The sequence below is a fragment of the Microcaecilia unicolor genome, chromosome 1 (genome assembly GCF_901765095.1).
Source record: "Microcaecilia unicolor chromosome 1, aMicUni1.1, whole genome shotgun sequence".
Lineage (NCBI taxonomy): Eukaryota > Metazoa > Chordata > Amphibia > Gymnophiona > Siphonopidae > Microcaecilia > Microcaecilia unicolor.
In genome coordinates, this window is record NC_044031.1 from 247,144,866 (window position 1) to 247,169,538 (window position 24,673).

The 24,673-nt window shown below is 42.7% G+C and overlaps 2 protein-coding genes across 2 annotated transcripts in view; both read left to right on the forward strand.

The window, feature by feature from the left end:
* Window positions 1–12,031, forward strand: part of FASTKD3 (FAST kinase domains 3) — a 61,385-nt gene extending 49,354 nt beyond the window's left edge. Inside the window, exons 6-7 of the mRNA XM_030205395.1 lie at window positions 6,911–7,025; window positions 11,224–12,031. Of these exons, the coding sequence (XP_030061255.1) occupies window positions 6,911–7,025; window positions 11,224–11,322 (214 nt within the window). The 3' untranslated portion in view covers window positions 11,323–12,031. The remainder of the gene's footprint in view (window positions 1–6,910; window positions 7,026–11,223) is intronic.
* A 7,913-nt stretch (window positions 12,032–19,944) lies between these two features.
* C1H5orf49 (chromosome 1 C5orf49 homolog) overlaps window positions 19,945–24,673 on the forward strand; it is a 52,159-nt gene continuing 47,430 nt past the window's right edge. Inside the window, exon 1 of the mRNA XM_030190019.1 lies at window positions 19,945–20,150. Coding sequence (XP_030045879.1) covers window positions 20,004–20,150 — 147 coding nt within the window. The 5' untranslated portion in view covers window positions 19,945–20,003. The remainder of the gene's footprint in view (window positions 20,151–24,673) is intronic.

Below are 24,673 nucleotides of genomic sequence, written 5' to 3' on the forward strand. Positions count from 1 at the left end.
GCACTTGGGGCATTTTGATGACACAAAGAAGGATCTGAGTTGAGAGTGTCATATCAGCTGGGTCAGAAAATAATAGAGCCTTAGATTTATCGGATTTAGCTTCAGTCTACTGTCAGCCAGTTCTCAATTTGTCATATAGCTTGTCATTGATATTTTGGATGTCCCAGTGTTTGAAGAATCAAGAGGAAAAAGGATTTGAATGTCATCTGTGTATGTTCCCTGAAACTGAACATTAATTATAAGACCCCAAAGGAAAAAAAAATAGTTTCAAAATGTTATATGGCATATGATGATATGTAATATGTTAGTGAATCTAGGAGCCCTCGGTTATATACATGGCAACCAGCCCTCATAGGATGGAGCAATGCTAATAAGATAGCCTCAAACACAGACATACATTAATGCTCCTCAACATCAACGGGATCCTATGTGAACACTGTTGTCAGTGCTCTTTGTTTTATCAGTAAACAAATGAATAAATAGTAGTCTGTTTGATTAAAAATTGAATAAACGGTTTAAAAGTAAATTACTACTAAGATGGCCGACGGACAGGAGTCCTAGTAAAGAGCTCCAGAGCCAGAAACGTTCCCGGACTGATCCAGCCCTCCGGATCAAAAATCAGAGGACGACTGGAATGTCCATCGGCAAGAAAACAAAAAGGTGATCCGTAGCCACATTTCACGGCTTCGAGCGGCCACCCTAGAAGCTACTCTACGCCGACATCCGAACACCTGGCAGATGAACAAGAATCCTAGCCAGAGCCCAAAGCCAGGAGCACTACCGGCCTAAACAGAGCCTCCGATCCGCAAATCGGAAAGTGACCAAAGCCTCCAGTGCAGGTGGTGGCAGGCGTAAGGCGCAACAGTGCTTCTCAGCTTGGGACGACCACACCAGTGGTGGCGCCAGGACCTAGCCAAGACCCCATTGACCAAGCCGGGCCACGCGGCCAGTGCTGAGCCTGTCTGCACGACCAGCGAGGTGAGCACTAACCACAAAGATGGAAGAGCTACGTCCATTGCTTCCGGGCGAAGCAAGCCCTCCGAGCCGCAAACCGGAGAACGACCGGAGTTTCCAGTCACGGGAAATGGCGGAAGTGAGCCACAACCGCGTTGCGCGATTTCGGGCGACCGCCCCAACAACTGCACCAGTACCTGGACAAGGCGCCAGTGCCCAGGCCTGAACAAGACGCCACTGATCAGGCCGGACCACACGACCAGTGGCGAGTCTGACTACACAACCGGCAGGAGAGCACCGACTGCATAGCTGGAGGAGCACGATCGTTGCGGCGCAAGCAGAAGACGACACACATATCTATAACCTAGTGCGATGAGAGGACTGCTGGCTAAGAAATCACGGGAGTGAATCACCCGGAGATTCAGGTTGGAGATCGGCCAAAGGGCGAGACTTTTAAAAGTCTATATATATTTGCTATGCATCTCACAGTTCAACGCTGCAGAAAATAATTTGCTAAACGCTTTAAATGCTTACTCTCATCTAAAAGCATTATACAGCATCTAGTACTATAATCTATGTGCCTTTTAAAGGGCTGCTATACGTTTCATAACATCATAGTGAAATAGGATCTGTAATATGCTAAATACTTCTAACTGTATGTAGAACTGTAATTTAATTGCCTTGCAATGCTTGCTATACACTTCATAACACCATACTGTTATCTAATTGCCTTTTAAATGGTTGCTATACACTTCACAATATCATAGTGAAATAAGATTTGTAATTTGCGAAATGCCTGTAATTGCTCCTAGTACTGTAAACTAACTGCCTTGCAATGCTTGCTGCACACTTCATAAACCCACACGGACACGAAACCTACATCTACTAAATACCCTCCAAAGCAACTTGCTGAACCTGACACTAAACACCTCCTATGCTCCATTATCTCTCACACTGAGCTATACGACTGAACTATATACAGTAAGATCAACATGAACACTAACAAAATACTCCTAATCATCTAATGTCTCTACCTAATTCACCACACACTGACTAAACCCAGCGCAGACAATACTCTTCCCACCACACACAAACCATGCACACAACCCAAATACTACACACTCAACCAAAAGACGAAGAAAGAGAATGGTCAACATTCCACTCACAGAAATAACCAACAGAAAGGAAAGATGAGACACAACAAACACAATAACCAAGAAGACAGACAACTAATAAAAATCATCACATCCCAAACCATTACAGAACCCCATCGACTAATACAGATGGGTTATATAAATGCCAGATCTGCAGTTAATAAAACTACCACAATTACTGATTGGATCACAACAGACAATCTAGACTCTCTCTTTATAAATGAAACCTGGATCCATAGTAACATAGTAGATGCCGGCAGAAAAAGACCTGCACGGTCCATCCAGTCTGCCCAACAAGACAAACATATGTGTAAACCTTACCTTGATTTGTACCTGCCTTATTCAGGGCACAGACCGTACAAGTCTGCGCAGCAGTACTTCCCGCCTCCCATCACCGGCTCTGGCACAGACCGTATAAGTCTGCCCTCCACTAGCCTCGCCTCCACCAACCACTCTTCCCCTTCTTCCCATGATCTCAAAGACCCCATAATTCTAGAACTATGCCTGCCAGGATACAAAATCACTCACTGGACAAGGAACGGTAAAAGAGGAGGAGGATGCAGCCGATGCAAAAGGAGGCAGCCTGTAGGAGTGGAGCAGCAGGGAGCCCGATCAGACTGGTAGTGGTATTTACAGAGCCAGCGAGCTGGGCTGCTGGTACAGGGCTTTGCACTCCCTGCCTGCCTGGGCGGAGGCTGCACAGACCCTCCAGCGCCTCGGATCCTGCTGCCCAGTGAAGGCCATGCAGATTATGGAACATTTCTAATGGATATACTCGTTATATTGGTATATAGGTTGAGAAGTAATTTGACAGTAAATCATATGTCAGTTTTAATGTCAATAAATTTATTGAGAAAAGAGTTAGCAGATTGAGATGCAGCTCCATTTGTTAAATCTTGGATGAATATCAAGCATAGGTTGGCTACAGATACAAGAATGCGGCAAAAATTAACCAAAGTATTCTGCGAAAATCAATTGGCCATATGGAATTTACAGTAAAGAATGTTGTATGTTTTGTTGCCGTGCCGCTCAATGAACAACGCTTTTCGTTATTGAGTCTTAAGCACCACCTTCTTCATTGGTCTTTAGCAATAACTTCTCAAAACAATATTATTATATGTGTTTTCATAGAGTATAGAGTAGTGACTTTTGAATTCCAGCAATTGCATAGAATATTGAGTATTACATTGTTGGAATTGAATAATTTCTGCCATTTATAGTAATATTTTTTTATTGCCATTATGTACTGTAAGACACCAAGCAGGTTTGGGCTTCACTGGAGCAATAATACAGCCGGACAGGAGGTACAAGTTCAACATAAAAGGTGTTTATTTACAGAACAAATAGTCTCATTCCTGTTACCTCACAGGGCCGGGTCATAGCAAGGATAATCCTCTGTGGTTCAACAAGCCATTATTAATATTTATGTTCATGTAACCTCATTCTTCCAAGAGCTTCAGTCATAAAGAGGGCCGTCTCCACAGCAATTCAGCAAGCAGCCGTAAGACAGTCTCCTGCAGCGGCTCAAACACAGTTCTTCACTTCTAATCCAGGGGTTGGCTCTAACTTTAGCCTGACCTCCAACACTAGCTGTCAGTTAAGCAACACCAATGGTTTCAGTACTCTTGCACAGTTCAATTAAATAACATTAATGTTCCAACACTCTGGCACAGTCTAATTAAACAGTAGTCTGGCTTATCACAGTCCACTACATGTCCTCATGGCTTTACCCCAGCCATGAACCATTACTTTTACTCAGGGCTTCCCTCAGCCACACAGCGTAACTTGTACTCTTATGGTAACTCTCAGCCAGATCACCACAGCTCAAAATACACTCAGGCAAGTCACACTCTGAGCTCCTGCTCTTCCTTTTCTTGGTCTCTATGTCGGGACCTTCAACTTGTCCTCCCAGTCAGTTCTTTATCTCAAACTCTCCCCAAGGTATCTTGTTTCAGGACCTTCCTCCTCACGAGACCTCTCTTGCCAAGGTCTCTATATTGGTATCTTTCTCCTCCTGGGCTCTCTCTGCTCTGACCATACATTGTGAAGCCACTCCCTCCTGGGCAGACAGCCTCACTTCCCCATAATGCACAGGGGTAGTTCTGCAGTTCAGCCAGGGACACAGCAGGTCCAACGCCACCTGCTCTAGGATGCTGAGTTGCAACTCCCCATAGGGAATATCTCTAGGGACATCTGCACGAAGTCCTTCACTGCCTCACATGCACATTATTAGATTGTTTGAATCTGCAGTATAGATTATGTATTGATGACATTCAATTTTTATTTCAAATTGGTCAATCTGTCAAAGATTTTTTTAAACTGTTCTCTTTGTTTGAAATCTATACTACTTTTATCTAATTATCTGTCCACTGATATCCTTTGCCATTTTTTATAGATAATATTCACATCTCTATACTTAAGGAAATTTGTAATTTAGGGGTGATGCTAGACTCTGCATTAACAATGAAATCTCAAATACAGACGGTTATAAGCCAAAGAGAATTAGGAAATTGAGGGATTTTTTAACTTCACAAAATTTTAGCTGGAAATGGATTATGTATGTTACCTGCCGAATACGATGGGATAGAGCAGGATGTATCGAGTGGAGGAGTGGCCTAGTGGTTAGAGCACTGGTCTTGCAATCCAGAGGTGGCCGGTTCAAATCCCACTGCTGCTCCTTGTGATCTTGGGCAAGTCACTTAATCCTCCATTGCCTCAGGTACAAATTTATTGTGAGCCCTCCTGGGACAGAGAAATATCCAGTGTACCTGAATGTAACTCACCTTGAGCTACTACTGAAAAAGGTGTGAGCAAAATATAAATAAATAAATAAATAGATGTTGTAAATAAATAAATAAGTAGTATGATAAGCACATTAATGGATGGCGCAACACAACAAGGGTATATTACTAAAGCAGAAGGTAGATTTTTGAAAACATCTTCCCTTCTGATCCTCTCAGATGTTCTATATTGTTCCTAAAGTGCATAAATCGGTTCAGCAACCTCTAGGATGTCACATTTGTCTCTAAAAGGCATTGTTTGGGAACCATTTTCTTGCTTGTCGACCATTTTTTTTTTAAACCTCAGGTCAGCAAGGCAGATCCTTTTTGAAAGAGACCACACATTTTCTAAGAAAAAATTCAACAGTTTTCAGACATTAGTGTTACAGACATTCTGGTCACCATAGATGTAGAAGTGTAATACACAAATATTCTGCAAATAGCAGCATTAGGTCTTGTAGAATCCACATTGAATGATTGTATGGGTTCCCACTGTGTGCCTTTCACTTTTTTTGTTTCATTGTCAGAATTAGTATTATGTCATAATTATTTTGTTTTTGATGGTCATTTTTTTTCTTCAAATCCATGGGGTGGCCATGGACAGCCATAGCCCCCCTGTGTAGCAAACCTTTATCTGTCTAAGCTTGAGGAAACCCATCTATATAGGTCTCCTTGGTTTGCTCACATTAAATTGTGGACACGGTTCATTGATGATATGTTTTTTTTTTTTAATTTGGGCACATTTTCAATCTTCTTCAAGTTGTTTTTGAAATGGCTTTACACGTTGGACCCTCATCTGCAATTATTTATGACTGCAGATAATCATTCAGTTTCATTTTGGATGTGAGATCCAACTTGAGCTTCTGGAGGTGCCACGGGACCTGCCAGCACATTGCCGTTCGCCACCATCTTGACTTGCAGACGCAACCCTGGCGCAAGGTGCAAACCTGAAGAAGATTTTGCCACTGCAGTTCACCACCGGGTGGACATCAGAGCCTCAGGAGATTAACAGCCCCGCAGCAACCAGAACTCTACAAAATCAGCAAAGCAGGAGGGACGTCTACATCTTTTTGTCTACAGTAAGCCCCAGAGCCCATGACTCAGGATGGATGACATCGCTTCCTCACCCAAGATCTATTCTTTTTGAAAGCCCTTTTCAATTTAGTCCTCAGTTTTTCCACTTCCCTTTATCTCCTCCCACCCTAAAAGCAAATCCTTCAAAAACGTCTCCATTTTGCTTATGTCAACATGTTTGAAATCCAGGATTGGACTCCACTTTAGCTTATATATCAGACCACATTGTGTAATGATCACCGATGCCTAAGGGGGCACCCACCCAGATATTAGACATACTTTCTGCATTCAAGAGCACTAGATCCAGCATCGATGTTCACTGAGTTGATTCTGCCACATTTGCCTAAGTAGAGTCCCCTTATAAGGCATCCATGATTTTTCTATTTTACTCCAGATATACTCGAATCCACATTTGGTAGAGTCAAGTTTCCCAGTATTATCACTTCTCCATTCATTCCCACATTTGTGATATCATTGTTCAGATCCCTTTCTGCCTAACTTTGGGACACCTTTACTAATCTACATTAGGCACCAATGTTTGCTTATTAGGTAACTTGATATCCCGCCAATTCTGATACAGGTCATTGTGGCTCAACAAATTTAAAATTTAAAAACACATAGGAAAAGAACACCAAAATCAAATAGGACAGTAAAACAAGCATACAACAGAGAGTAAAATCAACAAACTTTTTCTCTACATCTAGTCATCACTAGAGCATAGTGCTTCTGGCTGTCATTCATATTAGAGAGAATATTGCTTATTTTCTTTTTCCTTGTTTTATAATCATGATTGTTTCCTAGTTACAACCTGGAAGTGCAGCTCATCCTGTCAGTTTGTGTGAAATGCTAATCATATTTTTTCCGAAAATGTTTGCTTAGTAATATTAATGCATTTGTTTAACTGGCATTATTCATGTGGTCTAATGTTCATTGTATTGAATTTTACAGAATAGCTCTCTGTATTGATGGCCCAAAGAGATTTTGTGCCAACAGCCACAATCTGCTGGGAAAAGAAGCCATAAAACAGCGACATCTTCGACTACTTGGATATGAAGTTGTACAGGTAAGAAAATGTTCTAAGCTTGTTTTGCAAGAATAGTGTATCTCTTTTCTGACTATACTAATACTTTGGGCCCCTATTGGATTAATGTTTTATATATGAAAGTCAACTCTGTAAAAGAAATTCTTGATTTATTTTCTAGCCAGTGCGGATCAGCCAGAACTGAAGAGACATGTTTTCTCCAGTTGTGGCCTATCATTGATGGCTGAAATTTGAATGTCCTGTGTCTGCTTCAGAACTTCGTTTGGATAGTTCCAAATATTGTGCTAATTAAACTGAGTGGTTAATGTTGCATGACTAATTGCTGCGAGTCTTCTTAGTGGATATAACAATTGCAGTTGTCTAAGATAAAAATAACAGCTTTGACTACTGTAATCCACTATCCTTTTTTATCCTTAGATTCATAACTTGTGGGGTCCTTTTACAATGGTGCGCAAGTGTTTTTATCGCGTGCTAAAAATAAGCATGTGCTAAACATTAGAGACGCCCATATATTGCTGTGGGAATCTCTAGCATTTAGTGCGAGCTAAAAATGCTAGTGCACCTTTGTAAAAGGACCCCTTGGTCTTTTAAATCCAGCAAGTAGTTCTCCACTGAAAAAGATGGTTTAGGAAATTGCATATCCTCTCTGTGAACCCAGAGTGACTCAGTCTTTGTTGGATTTAACTTAAACTTACTAGGGACAATCCAGAATGATATTGTCATAAGAAAATTACTCATTCTCTCTAGCTTGTTAATCAGTCCTGCTAAAAAAGAATGTGTGGTTGGATATCATCTCAAAAAAAGAAATAGGATATATCATCATCGTAGATCACTTATGGTGAAAACAGAGAATCCCTAGTTCCCAACTCACCAGTGTATAGGAAGAAAGTCAGGATTGATTATGACACATGGACTAGCGTACAACTTTAATTCATGTTATATTTTCATTTTGAAGATGAAATACAGTGATCACCATTTGCATGCACTGCCATTTATCATTTTTTGGAGTGATTTTGCCTTATTGTTGGCGCCATCAGGGTTCCTATCCCTCATCAGCTGGGGTTTTGTTTTAGTTCAGATGTCTTTATTATTTTAAAACGTACATCCTATATAATAAAAAGCACCTCCAACGTTCTGAAGCTGACTCCGTGGCACTCAAACCTTGAAGCATTCGTGCTCTCTGTAACTCCATCTCCGGAAATGACGTCATCCACTTCCAGGTGCGTCACCAGCAGCAGTGCCCAATCACACCTCCAACTGACTAAAAAAACAGCCAAACCCACGTGCCCAAACTTCAGTCAACGAAAGAAGATAACCAGTGTCAACACTGCCGGTAACTAGTACTACTATTAGCATTTATATAGCCCACCCCTGCTCTGCACACCAAAAATCTCAAACCGAACTAGAAGAAAGCCCGCCACAGAAGAAAGGGCGACCAAACTCCAGCCAAAAAGCATGAAAAAATGAATTAATATCTGGGTTACGTTTTGACAAAGCAGAGTGTCCATCTTCCCCGTTTGGAAAACCTGGGCATGGGTAACATTAGGCTTGGTGTGAAGCTCGAAATTGGCACTCTCGTAACTCAGCACTTACCACCAAACCCAGAATCTGCAAAGCTAACTTAATGCGATCAAGAGAATTTGGTGATCTGTTTAATAAATCCAAACGCCTCTTGGACATCAAATTTGACATATCTTTAGCAGGTGTAATAACTAGTAACATCTTGTGGAGTTTGTATACCGACAGATATTCTCCTCTAATTGTTACCGAGAATTCTCAAAACCGATGGCCATGTTGTGCACGTAAGGCATCTACATCCAAGTTAGATACATAATGTTGTAATTGTCAATGTGCAAATATATCACCCAATAAGCAGTCTCCACCCTAGTCTGCCAGCTTTAATAGCTTACCCTCCTCACTCAACACATGCTCTAATCTCTTTATTCCCTGCCTTTCCCATTTCAGAAAAATCCTATTCTCTGTTCCTGGAAGAAACGTAGTATTTCCTCTAAGGGGTAGTAAATCTGATGTTTTAAAGTCCACTCCCCAATAACAAGTTAAATTCCACCATAACTCCTGTAATGGGCACAATAGCATACTATTCTGGAATTGAGTTGGGACTAAGTTTGGTAGTGCTTGCATTAAAAAAAAAAAAAAGATAAAATACCATAGAGCAAAATAATCCTCTTCAATCTGCTTCATATAATACTTTTTCCCAAGTAGCTAGAGATGGTGAAGCAGGCAGGCTTGATTATATTTTATATCTGGTAAACCCATGCCTCCTCCATGCCATGAACCTAAAACACATTTTCAATGGAATTATTGATTTACCACCCCCCACCCCCCAAACAGAATTTTGATGGTAGTCTATATAGATATTTTATATTTTTCTTCGGTGTTTTAAGAAGCAGCATCTGTAGCACATATAGCCAATTTGGGAATTTAATTATCTTGAGTAGATGAATCCTACAGTGCAGACTGAGTGGAAGCTGCTGCCAACCCGACAAAGTTCCAGAAATGGAATGAAAGAGCTGAGATATATTTAATTGATATAGCTGAACTGGCTGCATATATAATTGCATTCCCAGATATCTAAAAGATTGCCCACCTATTGTAAAGAGAATTGGCCCACCCAGTCTCGCTAAATAGTATCCAGTGATGCTAGCACCAAGGACTTAGGGCCAGATGTACAAAGCTTACCTTGCTATTAACGTTTGCTTTAGACTGGTTCTAGCCAAACGTTTACATAGCTAATAATGCACAGAGGGGTTTTCTGTGGCTCCCCTGTGCCATTAGTAGCCACCACGAACTCCATGCAAACGTATTACAGTGAGCTCATTATTTGTAATCTAATGTGTATTCCAGGGGATGCACATCTCCAGAGCAGCCCTAATTTAATGAGCAAATTTTACGGCTGCTCTGGAGCTGTCGGAGAGGAGAGAAGCACAAGCAGGAAGCTATAAAGGCTGCCTGCTTGTGCTTCCTACTCTCAACTCCTGGCACACCCCTCCCCCCCATTTTTTTTTTTATTTCCTTGGTGGACCACAACCACCACCCCCCACCCCGGCGTCTTTATTTCCCTAGTGGTCAAGTGGACCCTGACCTCCCCAATCTTTTTTTTAACTTTCCCTGGTGGTCCAGTGGTCCACGACCCCCCTCCCATGACCCGGAACCTTTTTAGAAAAATTTTCCTAGTGGGCCGACCCACACTCCCACCCCTCCCTGTACCTTTACAAAAAGGTGAAGGCAGGAGAGCAGGAGCAACGGCTCCTGCCCCAGGCCTGCCCGGAACAAAATGGCGGTGCCCAAGCCCTGCTGAGTGCACTCTGGGATGCATTGTGCAGGGCTAAACACCATATAAATAGTTTTTTTTCCCTTATGTGGTGTTTAGCCCTGCCCAGTGCGGGGGTGTGGGTCAGGTGTGGGAGGGAGAGGTGTTGCCTGCACAGAAATTTTTTTAAAAAGGTTTCGGGGTCAGAATGGGGGGGGGGGGGGGGGGTTCATGTCCAATGGACCACCAGGGAATGTTTAATAAAAGATTGGAGGGGTCAGGGTCTACTGGAGCACCAGAGTAAATTTAAAAAACAGTGGAGGTATAGTGCATCAGATCTGTCAAATGGATTTGACAGCTCGAACTCGCAAACAGTGAGAATGCACAAAGGGGGATCTATGCAGCTCATTTGCATGCGATCCCCTTTGTCCATCGCTGGCTGTTAGCGATTCGCTAAATTTTAGCGAGGCAGCCGTATTTTACGACTGTCTTTGTGCATCGGGGCCTTAGAGAGAAATGTGAGGATTTGTGATGTGCAACAGGTCATCTGCAAATGCAGAAATCTTAAATTTTGAGGAAAACACACCTCTTTAATCTCAGGATTTGCTCATATTTCCCTAATTAAGGAATCTAATGTCAGTACAAACAGGAGGGGTGATAATGAGTAACCCTGACGAGTATTCCTCTGGATCTGAAATGGCTGAGAAAATTTCCCACTTGCCCGTAGAAATGTTTTTGGGTCTTATTCCCCCCCCCCCCCCCCCCCCCCCCCAAATCATCAATGCCATATTTCCAGAGTACTATGAATAAAAAAGCTAAGACAATGCAGCTTCATTCAATGGTTTAATCATAACTGTGTATTAAAAAAAAAAAAAAAACCTGAAAAATATGTAGCCAAAAATGAATATTCATTTGGAGATATTACTGGCATCTCTTTTTAACTTGCAGATTCCATATTTTGAATTTCAAGCATTACAGAATAGTGATGACATCGTTGCATATCTCCACAAGAAAATCTTCCCTTACAGCTTCAGACTCAACTGGTAATCTGCAGTGGAATCAGCAGCACTGTCCTTTCAAGTGAAAAGAGGAGTGGCTTTGTAGTTTGCACTGATTCTTCTTCTGGATGTTGCTGACTTTTTGAGAAAATATTGCACACTACACTTTGTATGCAGAGTGCAGAGCTATAATGGCCATCTTGGATTCATCTGAAGAAGGGACCCTTTTTCTCTTGAATGCCCATATTGTCTTTGGACTAGGAGATTGTGATGACCAAGGAAAGTGCAATTCGTATTGTAAGTTTTTTGCTCATCACAAAAAGAACTAGATTAATTCTCCAGACATACAGAATCATGGTTAGAGCAAACATCTACTAAAGAATAATGTAAAATTCCAAATGCGTTTTTACAGTGCAGTGTAACTAAATATATAATGTAAACTGAGCATATATGACTTGCAGTCTCAGAGGTTTTATTTTTTTAAAGTGACTAGATGAAGTACCTTTTGAGAAATATGTTGCCCATTTCTGTGGAATAAGGCTAAGGAGGAAGAATTAGAGTGTTAAGCATCCTCACAACTATCAGAGAGAAAAGTTGATGTAACAGTTGTTGAGGATGCTTGTAGTTGTGATAGTGATTTTATTGCATGTTTTATTTAAAACTGCATCGATGCCACTGGTGGCCATATGAAAGTACGTAAATGAAATGAAAACATCAAAGGCCCTCTTCAAAATAAAAATAATCCCATAGAAGTTTGAGGGCAGTGTTTTTATTTATTTAAGAAAGCATACAATAACAAATTATCTTAAATGCAAATTAACAAAATGCAACTATACAACATGTATTTTCTATATCTCAACTGTTTTTGCTAATTATCTTGATTTTTCAGTTTAATGATCCTAATTGTTCAAGCTATTTTTCTCATGAACGAAGTTTAACCTATTAACTTTAGCTCTTATCATAGGACGAACTTTCCTCCTGTAACCTAACCTAATCTGTCCCTCTACCTCAACTATGTATTTCTCCTATCCGGAACTGGTAATCACCACTTACGGAACTATGTAAGCCACATTGAGCCTGCAAATAGGTGGGAAAATGTGGGGTACACATGTTATAAATAAATACATTTATTTTATTTGCCATACATTAGATATACTGCCTTACACCCCCTCCATATTTGCAACAAGTGTATATTCTACATGCCATGTTTTGAATGTTTGTTAGCTGCTGAACAGTACACTTTACAGTATTTGCACTAGGTCAGAAGTTTACAATACCTTCTAAGTTTTCAAACCTTTGTATATTTTTCATATTCTAATGTTTGGAAAATCATGATCCATAATCTATTAAAGTAGGAGTTTATTTACACAACATACTTTCAAAATGAAAGAGCAATTATAGAAATATTGAAAAAGTAATTAGAAACTGAAGCGTCTTGATTGCATAAGTCCACAGATCCTCAGAACTTGCTGGAAGCTCCTTTGCAGCAATAAGAGCCATGAGTCACTTAGGCCCCGGTGCTCAAAAGGAAATGCAGGTGCAGAGGCCATTAGCACCATACTAACGCCCGCATTTATCTGTGCAAAATGTTCAGAGGCCTAGAGGGTGGGAACAGATAAGCGCACAGATGAACAACGCAAGTAGCATTCTAATGTTGACAAGCTCTTGTTAATGAGGTCATTTTGTATTTCTCCCTAATGCTCAGAAAAGAGCGCCCGAAACAAAGCTGCCTTACTGCTGCCAAAAATAACACCAGGTCGGAGCAGGTGTTAGGGTGTTGTAAGAGAGGATTTCCCATAATTCTCCTGCTTCTCTCATGATTCTTTCTGAAAGCAGAAGGAAGCCCGTGCAAGCCCCTTAAAGTGTTGGTCATGAGAAACAGCAGACCCAAGCAAAAGCACACGTTGGCATCTGTTTCCTGCTTCTAAATTTAAATCATCCATTGGTAAAAAAAAAAAAAATGTAAAATGCCCAAAGTGAAAACACACATTGGCGTCTATTTCCTACGTCTAAATATAAGCGTCCAAACTAAAAAAAGAAAAAAAATTTAAGACGCTTATATTTAGGCTGCAGAAAGCAGACACTCTGTTCAATGTAATCCATAACCTAGTCGTAACAAATGTATGTCTATTATTCAAGTCTTATTGTAAGCCACACTGAGCCCGCAAATAGGTGGGAAAATGTGGGATACAAATACAACAAATAAATAATAAATAAGACACCAATGTGTGCTTCACGTTTGAGTTTTACCAGGCACATGTGCACAGGAGCCGAGTTTACCAAGGAAATCTTCTGCACATGTGCCAAGCACAATCCTCCCGCTGAACACTGTAATGCTCAGCGCTATGAGCGTGCATATGTTTGCATCTCATTAGCGTTGAGCGTTAGGGCATTGTTTTTCTATGCTGTTTTGCGCATCATGGCCTTAGAATAGGTTTCTACCAGTTAAGCAGGATCATGTGATTTTTGCCCAGTCGTTTTGGTAGATTAGCACAGGCTCAAGTTTATTATTTAGTATTAATTTTTGATAAACCACCGTTTGCAGGAACTTCATCGAGGTGTACAGAATCATCATAAACTGTAAACAGCATAAAAACAATAACAAGTCAACAAGGGATCTTAAACTAGAAACAGTGACTAAAACAGAAAAGGAAAGAATATTATCCAGAAGACAATAAATGGACCTAATTCTATAAATAGCACCGAAAAAACACACATATTCTATAAATGGTGCTAAAAGATAGGCACCGTTGTAGAATAGCGCTTAGCGCTGGGATCCACATCTAACTTTAAACGTGAAGATTTACACCAATCTAACCCTGGTGTAAATCCTCACACCTAAATTAGGCACTGATCCCCCTTATTTTATAAGCACGCATTAATTGCAGGAACTCCCCTAATCTGCCCAGGAACGTTCCATGACCATGCCCCCATTTTGGAGCCAAGTGTAAAATTTCCACATGGATCCCAGAGCCTAAAATTGTGTGCGTAAATTTTAATTGAAGTGGATTCTGGTCAGTTGAGACACATCGAGACTATAATACATTGCCCCAATTAAGCGGCTGGCCTGAAAAAATGAGTTGACGTGTTACCGTTAAAAATTAAAGAAAAAGAGTACAAGTCACAGATAAAAGTAAAAAAAAAAAAAACAATGATTTTTTGTCCAAACACAGAAGTGGAAGAAAAAAAAAAACAGTATAGTTAATTTCAAATTTTACATTTGTTTGGTAGCAAAAGTTGAAATAAAGGAAAAGAAAACATTTACATTTGCATAAATTAAAAGAGAGGTTTCTCATTCAAAACAGCATTAACGTTGGAGGTATTGATCAAGCGTACTTTGACAAGCTCTCTTCATTGACTGCAGTTGGACAAAATTGGCACTGGTCTCTAGAGTAGTAACTGGACTGCCTTCATTGCCTTCCTGCATGAAAAAAGGTTTTGGTCCAGAAACAAATTTCCTGGCATCCTGGTTTGTCACTTATTTACACTTAATTGTGTCATCCTCTTCAGCTTCCTGATTTTCTGAAGTCTTCATATGTTTGGCTGAAATTTGCTCAATGATTTCACCCTCACACCTCTCATTTTCATTGTAGCATTGAAGATTGTTGTCAATGGATAAAAACACTTCATAGTTTTCTACCCAGTGTGCTTCCATAACGCCCTGTTGCCTCTCAGTTGAAAACCACTCATTTATCAATTTCTCTTGTTGTTATACAATGCGTGCTATTATGGATTTTAGCACTCCTGTAACCTTCGCCAGTTGGCGCTGACTGGTGTTTGGCACTTTTTTTTTTTAATTCTAGCAAGGCGATTTTGTCTGCGAGTGTTAGATCTTTCCTTGGCATTTTTTCAGTGCATGCCACAGATGGAACACGACACACCCCGCAGCAACACGTGTACGCAAATGTGGCAGCCCATATAAACTTTGGGGATTGGTGACGTATCAGTGATGTTTTACGTATGTTACTGCTGCAAATAAACGGTGCATTGTCCCAAATAAGCAAAACCATTGCACCTTTACAACTGTGCTTTGTTTCCATTCTCCAGGTTTTGGACCAGATATGCGGCCGTCCTGATTAAGTGGTGACCTAATTAACTAGAATCCACTATAATTGATTATTAGCACCCAATTATCAATGCTAATTGGCTTGTTATCCAATTAAATTGCACACGTAAATTGAGCGCATTCCCAAATTTGTGCATGCAGGTTTTAGTGCCATAACGAATTTGGAGGGATATGTATACATTGGACACATAAGGAGAGACAACCAAAGAAAAAAGTAAAACAGAGGGAGGAGATGAATAGGGTGTCCCCGAAAAAGAATTCCTTTTTTAAATGCTTTTGTGAGAAACCTAGCGTTTAAAGTGGCTCTAATTTTTTTAAATGAGGCTTCTAATCAAAGATCCACTGGTAGCATGTTCCACGAAACAGGGGTGAAAGCCAATACGAAGTCTAGCAGGGAAAGGCACTAGTAAAAGACTAATGTTTGAGGGTGTATGGCCATGCCCACCTGGGTGACATCAGTCAGGGCCCCTGTTTCCACAGAGGCCCGATGCCAGAGGAAGCATGCTGACTTAAGTGCATGGACAAAGAAACACGACCAATAAAGTTCAAAGGCTCTCCTTTGGGTGGACTTGGGGCGGGTTTGGGGTAGGGTGTTAGATTTCTGATCTTGAGTAAGATTTTTATTTCTTTAAATGTGTTATATTCCAGTTATCTGGGGGAATGGGTGTTATGGTGATTTAGCTTCCATTTTTATTAGCTTACTAGTATAAAAGGCCCGTTTCGGTAGGCAATGAAATGGGCGCTAGCAAGGTAATCCCCCTCCGCAGCGTCCTTCCTGTCTCCCCTGCCCCCCCTGCAGCCACCCATCTGGTCTCAGGACCCCCCTCCCCACCAACCTCCTCTGCCCCTGCAGCCACGCATGTGCAGTGGCCCTCCTCTCTCCCCTGCTCCCCCTGCAGCCACCCATGTCCAGCAACCCTCCTCTTCTTGCCCCTTGCCCCCCCTGTAGCCACCCATATCCAGCGACCCACCTCTCTCCCCTGTCCCCCCTGCAGCCACCGTGTTTCCCTACTCCTCCCCTTGCCTTGGAATCAGCTGTCAGTGACATCATTGATGTCAGTGCATTCTAAACTGCCTAGCAGACCACCTCCGAGGGAGCCACGGTGCCAGGCACATTAGAATGTTGGAGGTGAGAATTATTATATAGGAAGATACTTGGAGAAGGGAGGAAGGCAGAATTTTAAAAGCAGTTTCTTGTGTAGATGGGAATGGGAAGTGTTCCAAGCAGGGTTTAAGGGTTGCTTTAATAATTGTAAGGTCACTTTGGAAAAAAAAAACATGGGTCGATTTATGATCTGATTGTTAAAGAGGCATGAGATATTTTGTGTATTACTGAATCATGGTTGCAGTTATCAAATGAAGCCTTGATTAAACAATGTCATCTAAGTTCTTATTCGTGAGAATGGTCCTGTAGAGAACATCGTGGCAGGGAGGAGTTTTGATCATTTTTAAATCTGTATTAGGTTTTAAGAAATTAGATGTGCATGTAAATTCTTTGGTCAAAGTTCTGGTTATTCAAAGTAGGTATTTATCAATAAGTGTTGTTTACAACCCCCTGAGTATGCTACAGCCACATAGTTCTATTTTGTTAGACAATCTTATTCAATCATCTGTAGATTTTTCTAAACTATGTATTTTAGGTGATTTTAATTTACCTTTTCATCCAGATTCCCTGAAAATCAAGGATAATGCCTTTGTGGGTGCTCTTGCATTGGATTTGAGACAGAGTGTAAATTAGCTACTACACATTGTTCAGGAAATGTCTTGGATTTGATTTTTACCACAGGAAAAGTTGTCAATAGAGTTTCTGATTGTATAGTAAGTGCTGTTCCATGGTCTGATCATGCATTGATCACTTTTCCTCAACCTCTTTCTAATGTTTCTGACTCTCATACTCTTCCAATGAAGAAAAGGGTTAGACCTAGAATTGATTCAAATATGTTGACTTCCAAGGTGATTTCTTTACTGCAGGTTGAGGATTACATGTCTGTTGCTGAGGCTTTAGAACAATGAAATAATTCCTTAGGGCAGACATTATATGAGATTGCACCTATGCGTTTGGAGCAGGGGCGTAGCCAGACTTCGAGTTGGGAGGGGGCCAGGGCCCCAGGTGGGGAGCACATTTTTGTCTGCCTTGCTGCCCTGCTTCTCCCCACCCGCTGCTGCCTCTGTACATCTTAACTGGCGGGGGTCCCCAACCCCCGCCAGCTGAAGCACTGCCACCGCAAATACCTTGCCTAGTGCAGGTCCCCAACCCCCACCAACTGAAGCCTTCTTCCAGTGCTGGTCTCCGGTGCTGCCCCATTGCCTGCCCTGCTCTCTTTTCCACTCACGTCCGTCACGTTAGTGAAACTGAGCATGCTCAATTTCACTAAAAGGAACGTGCCGGACGTGAGGGGAAGAGAGAGCAGGGCAGGCAATGCAGCGGCACCGGCGACCAGCACTGGACAAAGGCGTCAGCTGGCAGGGGTTGGGGACCCCTGCCAGCCGAACCAGGGGCCCAGAGCAACAACTTTGTTAGGACACAGGTGGGCTATAAATTATAATAAGCTTTTGTTAAGATGATTTTTTGAAATGCAGCCAAGTCGGGTTCATAGTGGCAAAGGGTGTACAATCAAGTCTTTCATGTTGCAAGTGTAAAGTATTTTGTGTAGATCAGTGAAACAAACTCCTACTTTAACATATTTTGGGGTGATGGGTGTTACACACATTTTGTTTCTCTGGATCACACTCTTCTACATTTTTCACATTCTACCATCTTAAAAACACTTTTACAAGGAACTCTGTAATGTTCTACAATATCTGATGATACATTTGAAAATTAAGGGGTTAGTTTAGACCCTTTCTGACTTCTTAAATCCTCTGCTTTAAGGCAAGTTACAGTTTAGGTATAGCAGGTGTGACTATTCCTCAGAAGAATTGAAGATTTAAGTTGGTACCTGAAGCAATGGAAGACGAAGTGATTTGCTAAGGTCACAAGGCGTGACGGTAGAAGAACCTCGACTATCTTCTTAGACTTCTGCTCTAACCTCTTGGTCATGCTTCCCTTTTATTTTGAAAGAGACCAGACACCAAGTATTTATGGACTAAGGATTTTGCCCAAGTCAGTCCTTTGCCCTAGGATACCCTAAGCAAGGTTGTTTCAGCAAGGAGATATTACAGTATAATTGAATAACAACATGCCAAAAAAAAAATTTCAAAAAGAAAAACCTATTTCATGGCTATTTAATAATGGCAAAATAGATACATACATGCATCTGTACAACAGGCTTTCAGAACTATACCCATTAGTGCAAAAATGATGACCCACAGATTTCTACCTGCTCTGAGGTAGCTGTAAATGTGTGCACATACTATATGTGGTAGATTCAAGCAAGGATGCCAAAAGTTAGCGCAAAAAAATATTGAGTTCTAAGCAAGTATTCTATAATGGCAAAGTTGGGTACACAAGCCATTATCGACTAATGTAACTTGATATTTGAGTGCCTAACTTTAGGCGTGAGCATTTATGCCATGTCAAAGGTTGGTGTAAATATTCATGCCTAAATACTGTCAGATAAGTGCCTGAAACACTGCTGATCCTCCCATGCCCTTCCCATGTTAATGCCCTCTTTGCAGTTATGTGCTATAGAATTTAGGTGCTAAATTTATGGAGTAGCGCCTAAGTGCAGTTATGTGCGTATCTGCAAATTGGTGTCTCTTAAGTGTCTTTATTGATGGTTAAAGCCAATTAAGTTAGGTGCAATTGTATCATTTGCACACCCAGTTTTACATGCTAGTCACAAAATTGTGTGCCCAAGTTTATAGAATTAGGGGGTATTTGCATACATATGCTTTTTATAAAATGTATGCATACATTACATCTTCACCCAAACTACACTTTTGGGAATGCCTATAGATAGGTCACATAAAAATAGGTGCATTCTTTTGGTGCCTGATTTTTAATTGTTTATAGCCATTTTTCATGTGTAAAATATGCTTTACATGTGGAAAAAAAAAAAGCTTTACAAAATTAGTCCTTACCTGTATTAGGTTCAAACTGTTGATAAGCAAATCAGAAAACAGTTGTTCCAATTCCACTTCAGACTCAAAAAATAAAATCCTTGTAGCTTTTTAAATTATCCTCTCCCACAGATTTATAAAGTTTTTAGACTGTGCACTGTGAGATAAGGGGGTTTAGCAAATGCTCAATAAACATAAATGTAAATATAAATATATATTTTTAATCCTTTCATTTAAAAATCCCCCCTCGAATCTTTCTCTCACACACTCAAAAACACATATACACACATTTAAATAATGTTACCCCCTATAGTTCCAGTTCTCAGCCCATACTCATTCTAGATGACTTGCTTTATTAGTATTTTGATTATTTTTATATAGTAAGCTCTCGGCAGTCTTCCTTTGGTAAAACTTCTCCTAAGAATCAGTCGTCTCTTTCTCTCTGACAGAGCTGAACGCATGTAGCCACTGCCTCCAAGCCATGATCTGGACAGGAAACTGCTCTCTAAACCAAAGAGGGGGAAAAAAAAAACAGCTTTCAGTCCTAACCTCTGGTTACAATATCCTAGCAACAGCTTAGGCTGGTGCCCACAACAGAAAACAAAGAAGGGACATTACAGAAAGGTACAGGGTAAAAGAGTAGCAGGCAGTCTCAATTAAGAATGGCTCTGGAGGAAGAGATAGAAACTGAACTCAGGCAATTGAAGAAACCCAGGGAGCTGCCTGTCAATGCCCAGTCTGCTTTTGCGTACATCTCGCCCACGGGAATTGAATCCAAACAGCAGACCTACTTCTGCCAGGCATATGAGGTACACCATTGGCGACAAAAGAGGTTACAAAAATAAACAGAAGATAAACAGTTCAAAAGAACATGTTTTTTGTATTGGGGGAAATGAGTAAAATTGTGGGCATAACAAATTGTAGAGAAAAATGGGTTTCTGTCAGGTACTTGTCACCTGGCTTGGCCACTGTTGGAAGCAGTATTCTGGGCTAGATGGACCATTGGTCTAATCCAGTATGGCTTCTTAAGTTCTTATATAAAGCTATGATAGCATTTCTATAAAGTGGTGCAAAAGTGCCTAACTGGAAGAGAGACTTACACATAGGCAGAGCATGAGTGAGCCATGGACATGTCTCCCAGCTAGGCTTATAATTTATAGAATATTATAAACTACTAGTAAAAAAGGCCCGTTTCTGTTAGAAATGAAACGGGCGCTAGCAAGGTTTTCCTTGGAGTGTATGTTTCAGAAAGAGCGTGTGTGAGAGTCAGTGTTTGTGTTTCTGTGTGACACTGTGTGAGAGAGACGGACAAAGACAGTGAGTGTGTGAGTGAGAGTGTATGTGGCAGACAGAGAATGAGTGACTGCGTGTGTGGTGTGAGGAACCCCCTCACCCCCTCCCTCTCCCCTGCCCCCTTGCAGCCAGGCATGTGCAGCGACCCTCCTCTCCCCGTGTTCCCCCTGCAGCCACCCATGTCCAGCATCCCCCTGCAGCCACCCATGCCCATCAACCCTCCTCTCCCCCTGCTGCGTCCTTCCTGTCTCCCCTGCTCCCCCTGCAGCCACCCATGTGGTCTCAGGCCCCCCCCCCCCTCAGCATCCCTCCTGTCCCCCTGCAGGCACGCATGTGCAGCGTCCCTCCTCTCTCCCCTGTCCCCCCTGCAGCCAGCCATGTCCAGCGACCCTTCTGTCCCCCTGCCCCTTGCAGCTACCCATGTCCAGCGACCCTCCTCTCCTGTGCAGCCACCCATGTCTGAGGACACTCCTCTCCTTTTTCCCTGTTCCTCCCCTGTGGCCAGCCATGTCCATTGACCCACCTGTCCCCCCTGATGACCACCAACCCTTCTGTCCCCCTGCCCGCCCTCCAGTGTCTGTCCTGTATCCCCTGTCCCCCTTGCAGGTACCCATGTGGTGTGTGGAGCCCCATACCTATCTCCCTGTTCCCTGCCCCCCCCTGCAGCCACCCATGTGCAGCAACCCTCCCCTCCCCCTGCTTCCTTCCAGCCACCCATGTCCAGCGAGACCCCCCCCCCTTCCTCTCCCAGCTGGCGCAGCACCCAAAGAAAGCCCCTTGTCCCCCCCTTCGCGCATCACCCGACCCCCCCACCGTGGCACATCACCAAGCCCCTCCCCCCCATCAACCCCCTCGCCACCCACAACCGCTAATACAAACTGTGTCCGGCGGCTGCTGCTTCTGCTATTCAGCAGCAGCAGCCCGTACATAAAGAAAATAAAAAAAAAATCCTCCTAAAACGCACCTCCGTTGAGAAGCATCTCACATTGGCTGAAGTCTCAGCATGCGCTCCTCCTCTCCCCTCTGACGTCTCGGTGTTTCTCCGGGGTCTTCCGGCAGGGGCACTGACGTTGAGGGGAGAGGAGGAGCGGCTGCAGAGATGTCAGCCAATGTGAGATGGTTCTCCACGGAGGTGCATTTTAGGAGGTTGTTTTTTTGTTTGTTTTCTTATGTACAGGCTGCTGCTGCTGAATAGAAGCAGCAGCAGCCGCCGGACAGAGTTTGCATTAGCGGTCGCGGGTGGCGAGGCGGTCGATGTGGGGAGGGGAGGGGCTTGGTGAAGCGGCAGAGGAGGGGTTGGGTGATGCGGCGAGGAGGGAAGGGGGGTAAGGGCTTTCTGATGCCCCGTTGCACGGGTTGTTGTGGCGATGCGGCGGGGGGCACTTAGAGGTGCACCGTCAAGGCTGTTTGTGTGTGTGTTTGTTTGTTTGTGTTTGTGTGTGTGTGTGTGTGTGTGTGTTTGTATGTGTTTGTGTGTGTGTGTGTGTGTTTGTGTGTGTGTTTTTATGTGTGTGTGTGTGTTTGTGTGTATGTTTTTGTGTGTGTGTGTGTGTTTGTTTGTGTGTGTGTGTTTGTTTGTTTGTGTTTGTGTGTGTGTGTGTGTGTGTTTGTATGTGTTTGTGTGTGTGTGTGTTTGTGTGTGTGTTTTTATGTGTGTGTGTGTGTTTGTGTGTATGTTTTTGTGTGTGTGTGTGTTTGTTTGTGTGTGTGTGTGTATGTTTTTGTGTGTGTGTGCATGTGTGTGTTTGTGTGTGTGTGTGTTTGTGTGTATGTTTTTGTGTGTGTGTGCGTTTGTGTGTGCATTTGTGTTTGTGTTTCTGTGTGTGTGTTTGTGTGTGTGTGCGTTTGTGTGTGCATTTGCGTTTGTGTGTGTGTTTGCATTTGTTTGTGCGTTTGCATTTGTGTGTGTGTTTCTGTGTGTGTGTGTTTCTGTGTTTGCGTTTGTGTGTGTGTTTGTGTGTGTATTTGTGTTTGTTTGTGTGTGTGTGTGTGTGTGTTTCTGTGTGTGTGTGTTTGTGTGTGTGTGTGTGTGTTGTGTTTGTTTGTGTGTGTGTGTGTGTGTGTGTGTGTGTGTGTGTGTATATGTTTGTGTGGGGGGGTTCCGGGTGGCTTTTGTGGTCGTGTGGTTTGAGAGTTTGCCAGCAGTCTGTAGCGATTCCTAGGCAGGGGGAGGAGTACGGAAACACTCCCCCTGCCTGGGTCGTTGTTTGTTGGAGGGGGTTGCCAGTTGGTAGGGGTGCCTTTATGGATCCCTTTACTCTCTGTGTTCCGCCCTCGAGGGCGGGGCAGAGAGACATGGTGAGTTGGATGGCTTCACCACCATGAACTTACGAACTGTTTAGAGATTTTGCAGATGGCTTCAGCAGGTTGTCTTCAGAATGTTGAGGTAGTGTTTTATGTACAGATGGGGCGTGGCTGAGGGCGGGTCTAAAAGTGAGGATGACTGGTCCTAGCCTATGAAGACTACAGGATTTTTGTCCTTCTCTGCCTTGGAGTGAGCTTCAGAACGTTCAAGGCGGGATTTATTAATATAGATGCTCGTCACTTGGTGCACCTAAGCATGTCAACTGATGCCTTCCATTGACATGCATATAAAGGCACTCCTACCCATGGGCAAGCCAATTCCGACCTTACACAAGTAATTAACAAAATCTTGGTGCCAAGATGCCACTATAGAATTGTTACTAAGCACATGGCATTGGAACTGGAGCACTAATTTATAGAAATGCCATTCACAGGTTTTATCTATCACAGGTAAAAAAAATCTCCACAATTTTTAATTTCAAAAACACACGTTCAAAATTCAAAATAATGCCCTTCTGCACAAAATTCAAAGTGAGGGTTTGAGGTGTATCTTGTAGCCACCAGTGAAACCACACAAGGTGGCATAACCACAATTTGTAATTCACCAAGGGGTCCTTTTACAAAGATACGGTAAAAAAATGACCTTAGTGCACTCAGTGTTCCATATGAGCTGTGCAGGAGTCCTCCAACATTCCTGTCAGTAACGAGGGACAGATGAGTCCTGCAAGACCCCAGCAAACCTGCCTGTTCATAGTGATTGAAAGCATAATATTGAAACATCACCAGGGGCGGACTAACCATTCGGGCAACCGGGCAATGCCTGGGGTCCCAGAGGCTCTGCCTGGATGCCCGCCGCACACTACAGCCCTCCCAGGTCCTACCTTTAAAGGTGTGCCACTGGTGATCTAGTGACCTCTGTGGGGGGGGGGGGCAGCAGGGGTGTCAGCTGCAATGGTAGGGGTGGACAGCAGTAGGGGAGGGTGTTGGGCTGCGGCTGAGTGGAGGGCCCAGACCACTCTCAGTCCACCCCTGAACATCACCCTCTACTGGCAGCAGTGGTGTTGGAGGACTTCTGCACAGCTTAGAGGGAACATTGACCTGGGTCTTTCTCACACGCTAAGGTTGTTTTTACTACGGCTCTAAAATGGCCACATGCTAATGTTGCCATTAGGACATGGACATTTAAAAAAAAAATACCACATGAGCAATTACCTCCATCTATTTTGTGTGTGATAACGGCTTATGCAGTATCCATGCACTAATCAGTTAGTGTGCGGTAATGTAGATGTGCTAACTGGTTAGCACAGGCATGCCCACTCTCCGCCCCTGACATGCTCCCTAAAACAAAATTAGAAAAACTATTTAGTGTGCAGTTAGCATGCACACATTTTGAGGTTACCACAAGATCTCTGAGTGCGTCCTACATTGAAGCGGTGCAAAGAAAAGCTACGAGAATGGTATGGGATTTGCGTTCCAAGACATATGAGGAGAGACTTGCTGACCTGAACATGTATACCCTGGAGGAAAGTAGGAACAGGGGTGATATGATACAGACGTTCAAATATTTGAAAGGTATTAATCCGCAAACAAATCTTTTCCTGAGATGGGAAGGCGGTAGAACGAGAGGACATGAAATGAGATTGAAGGGGGGCAGACTCAAAAAAGATGTCAGGAAGTATTTTTTCACGGAGAGAGTGGTGGATGCTTGGAATGCTCTCCCGCGGGAGGTGGTAGA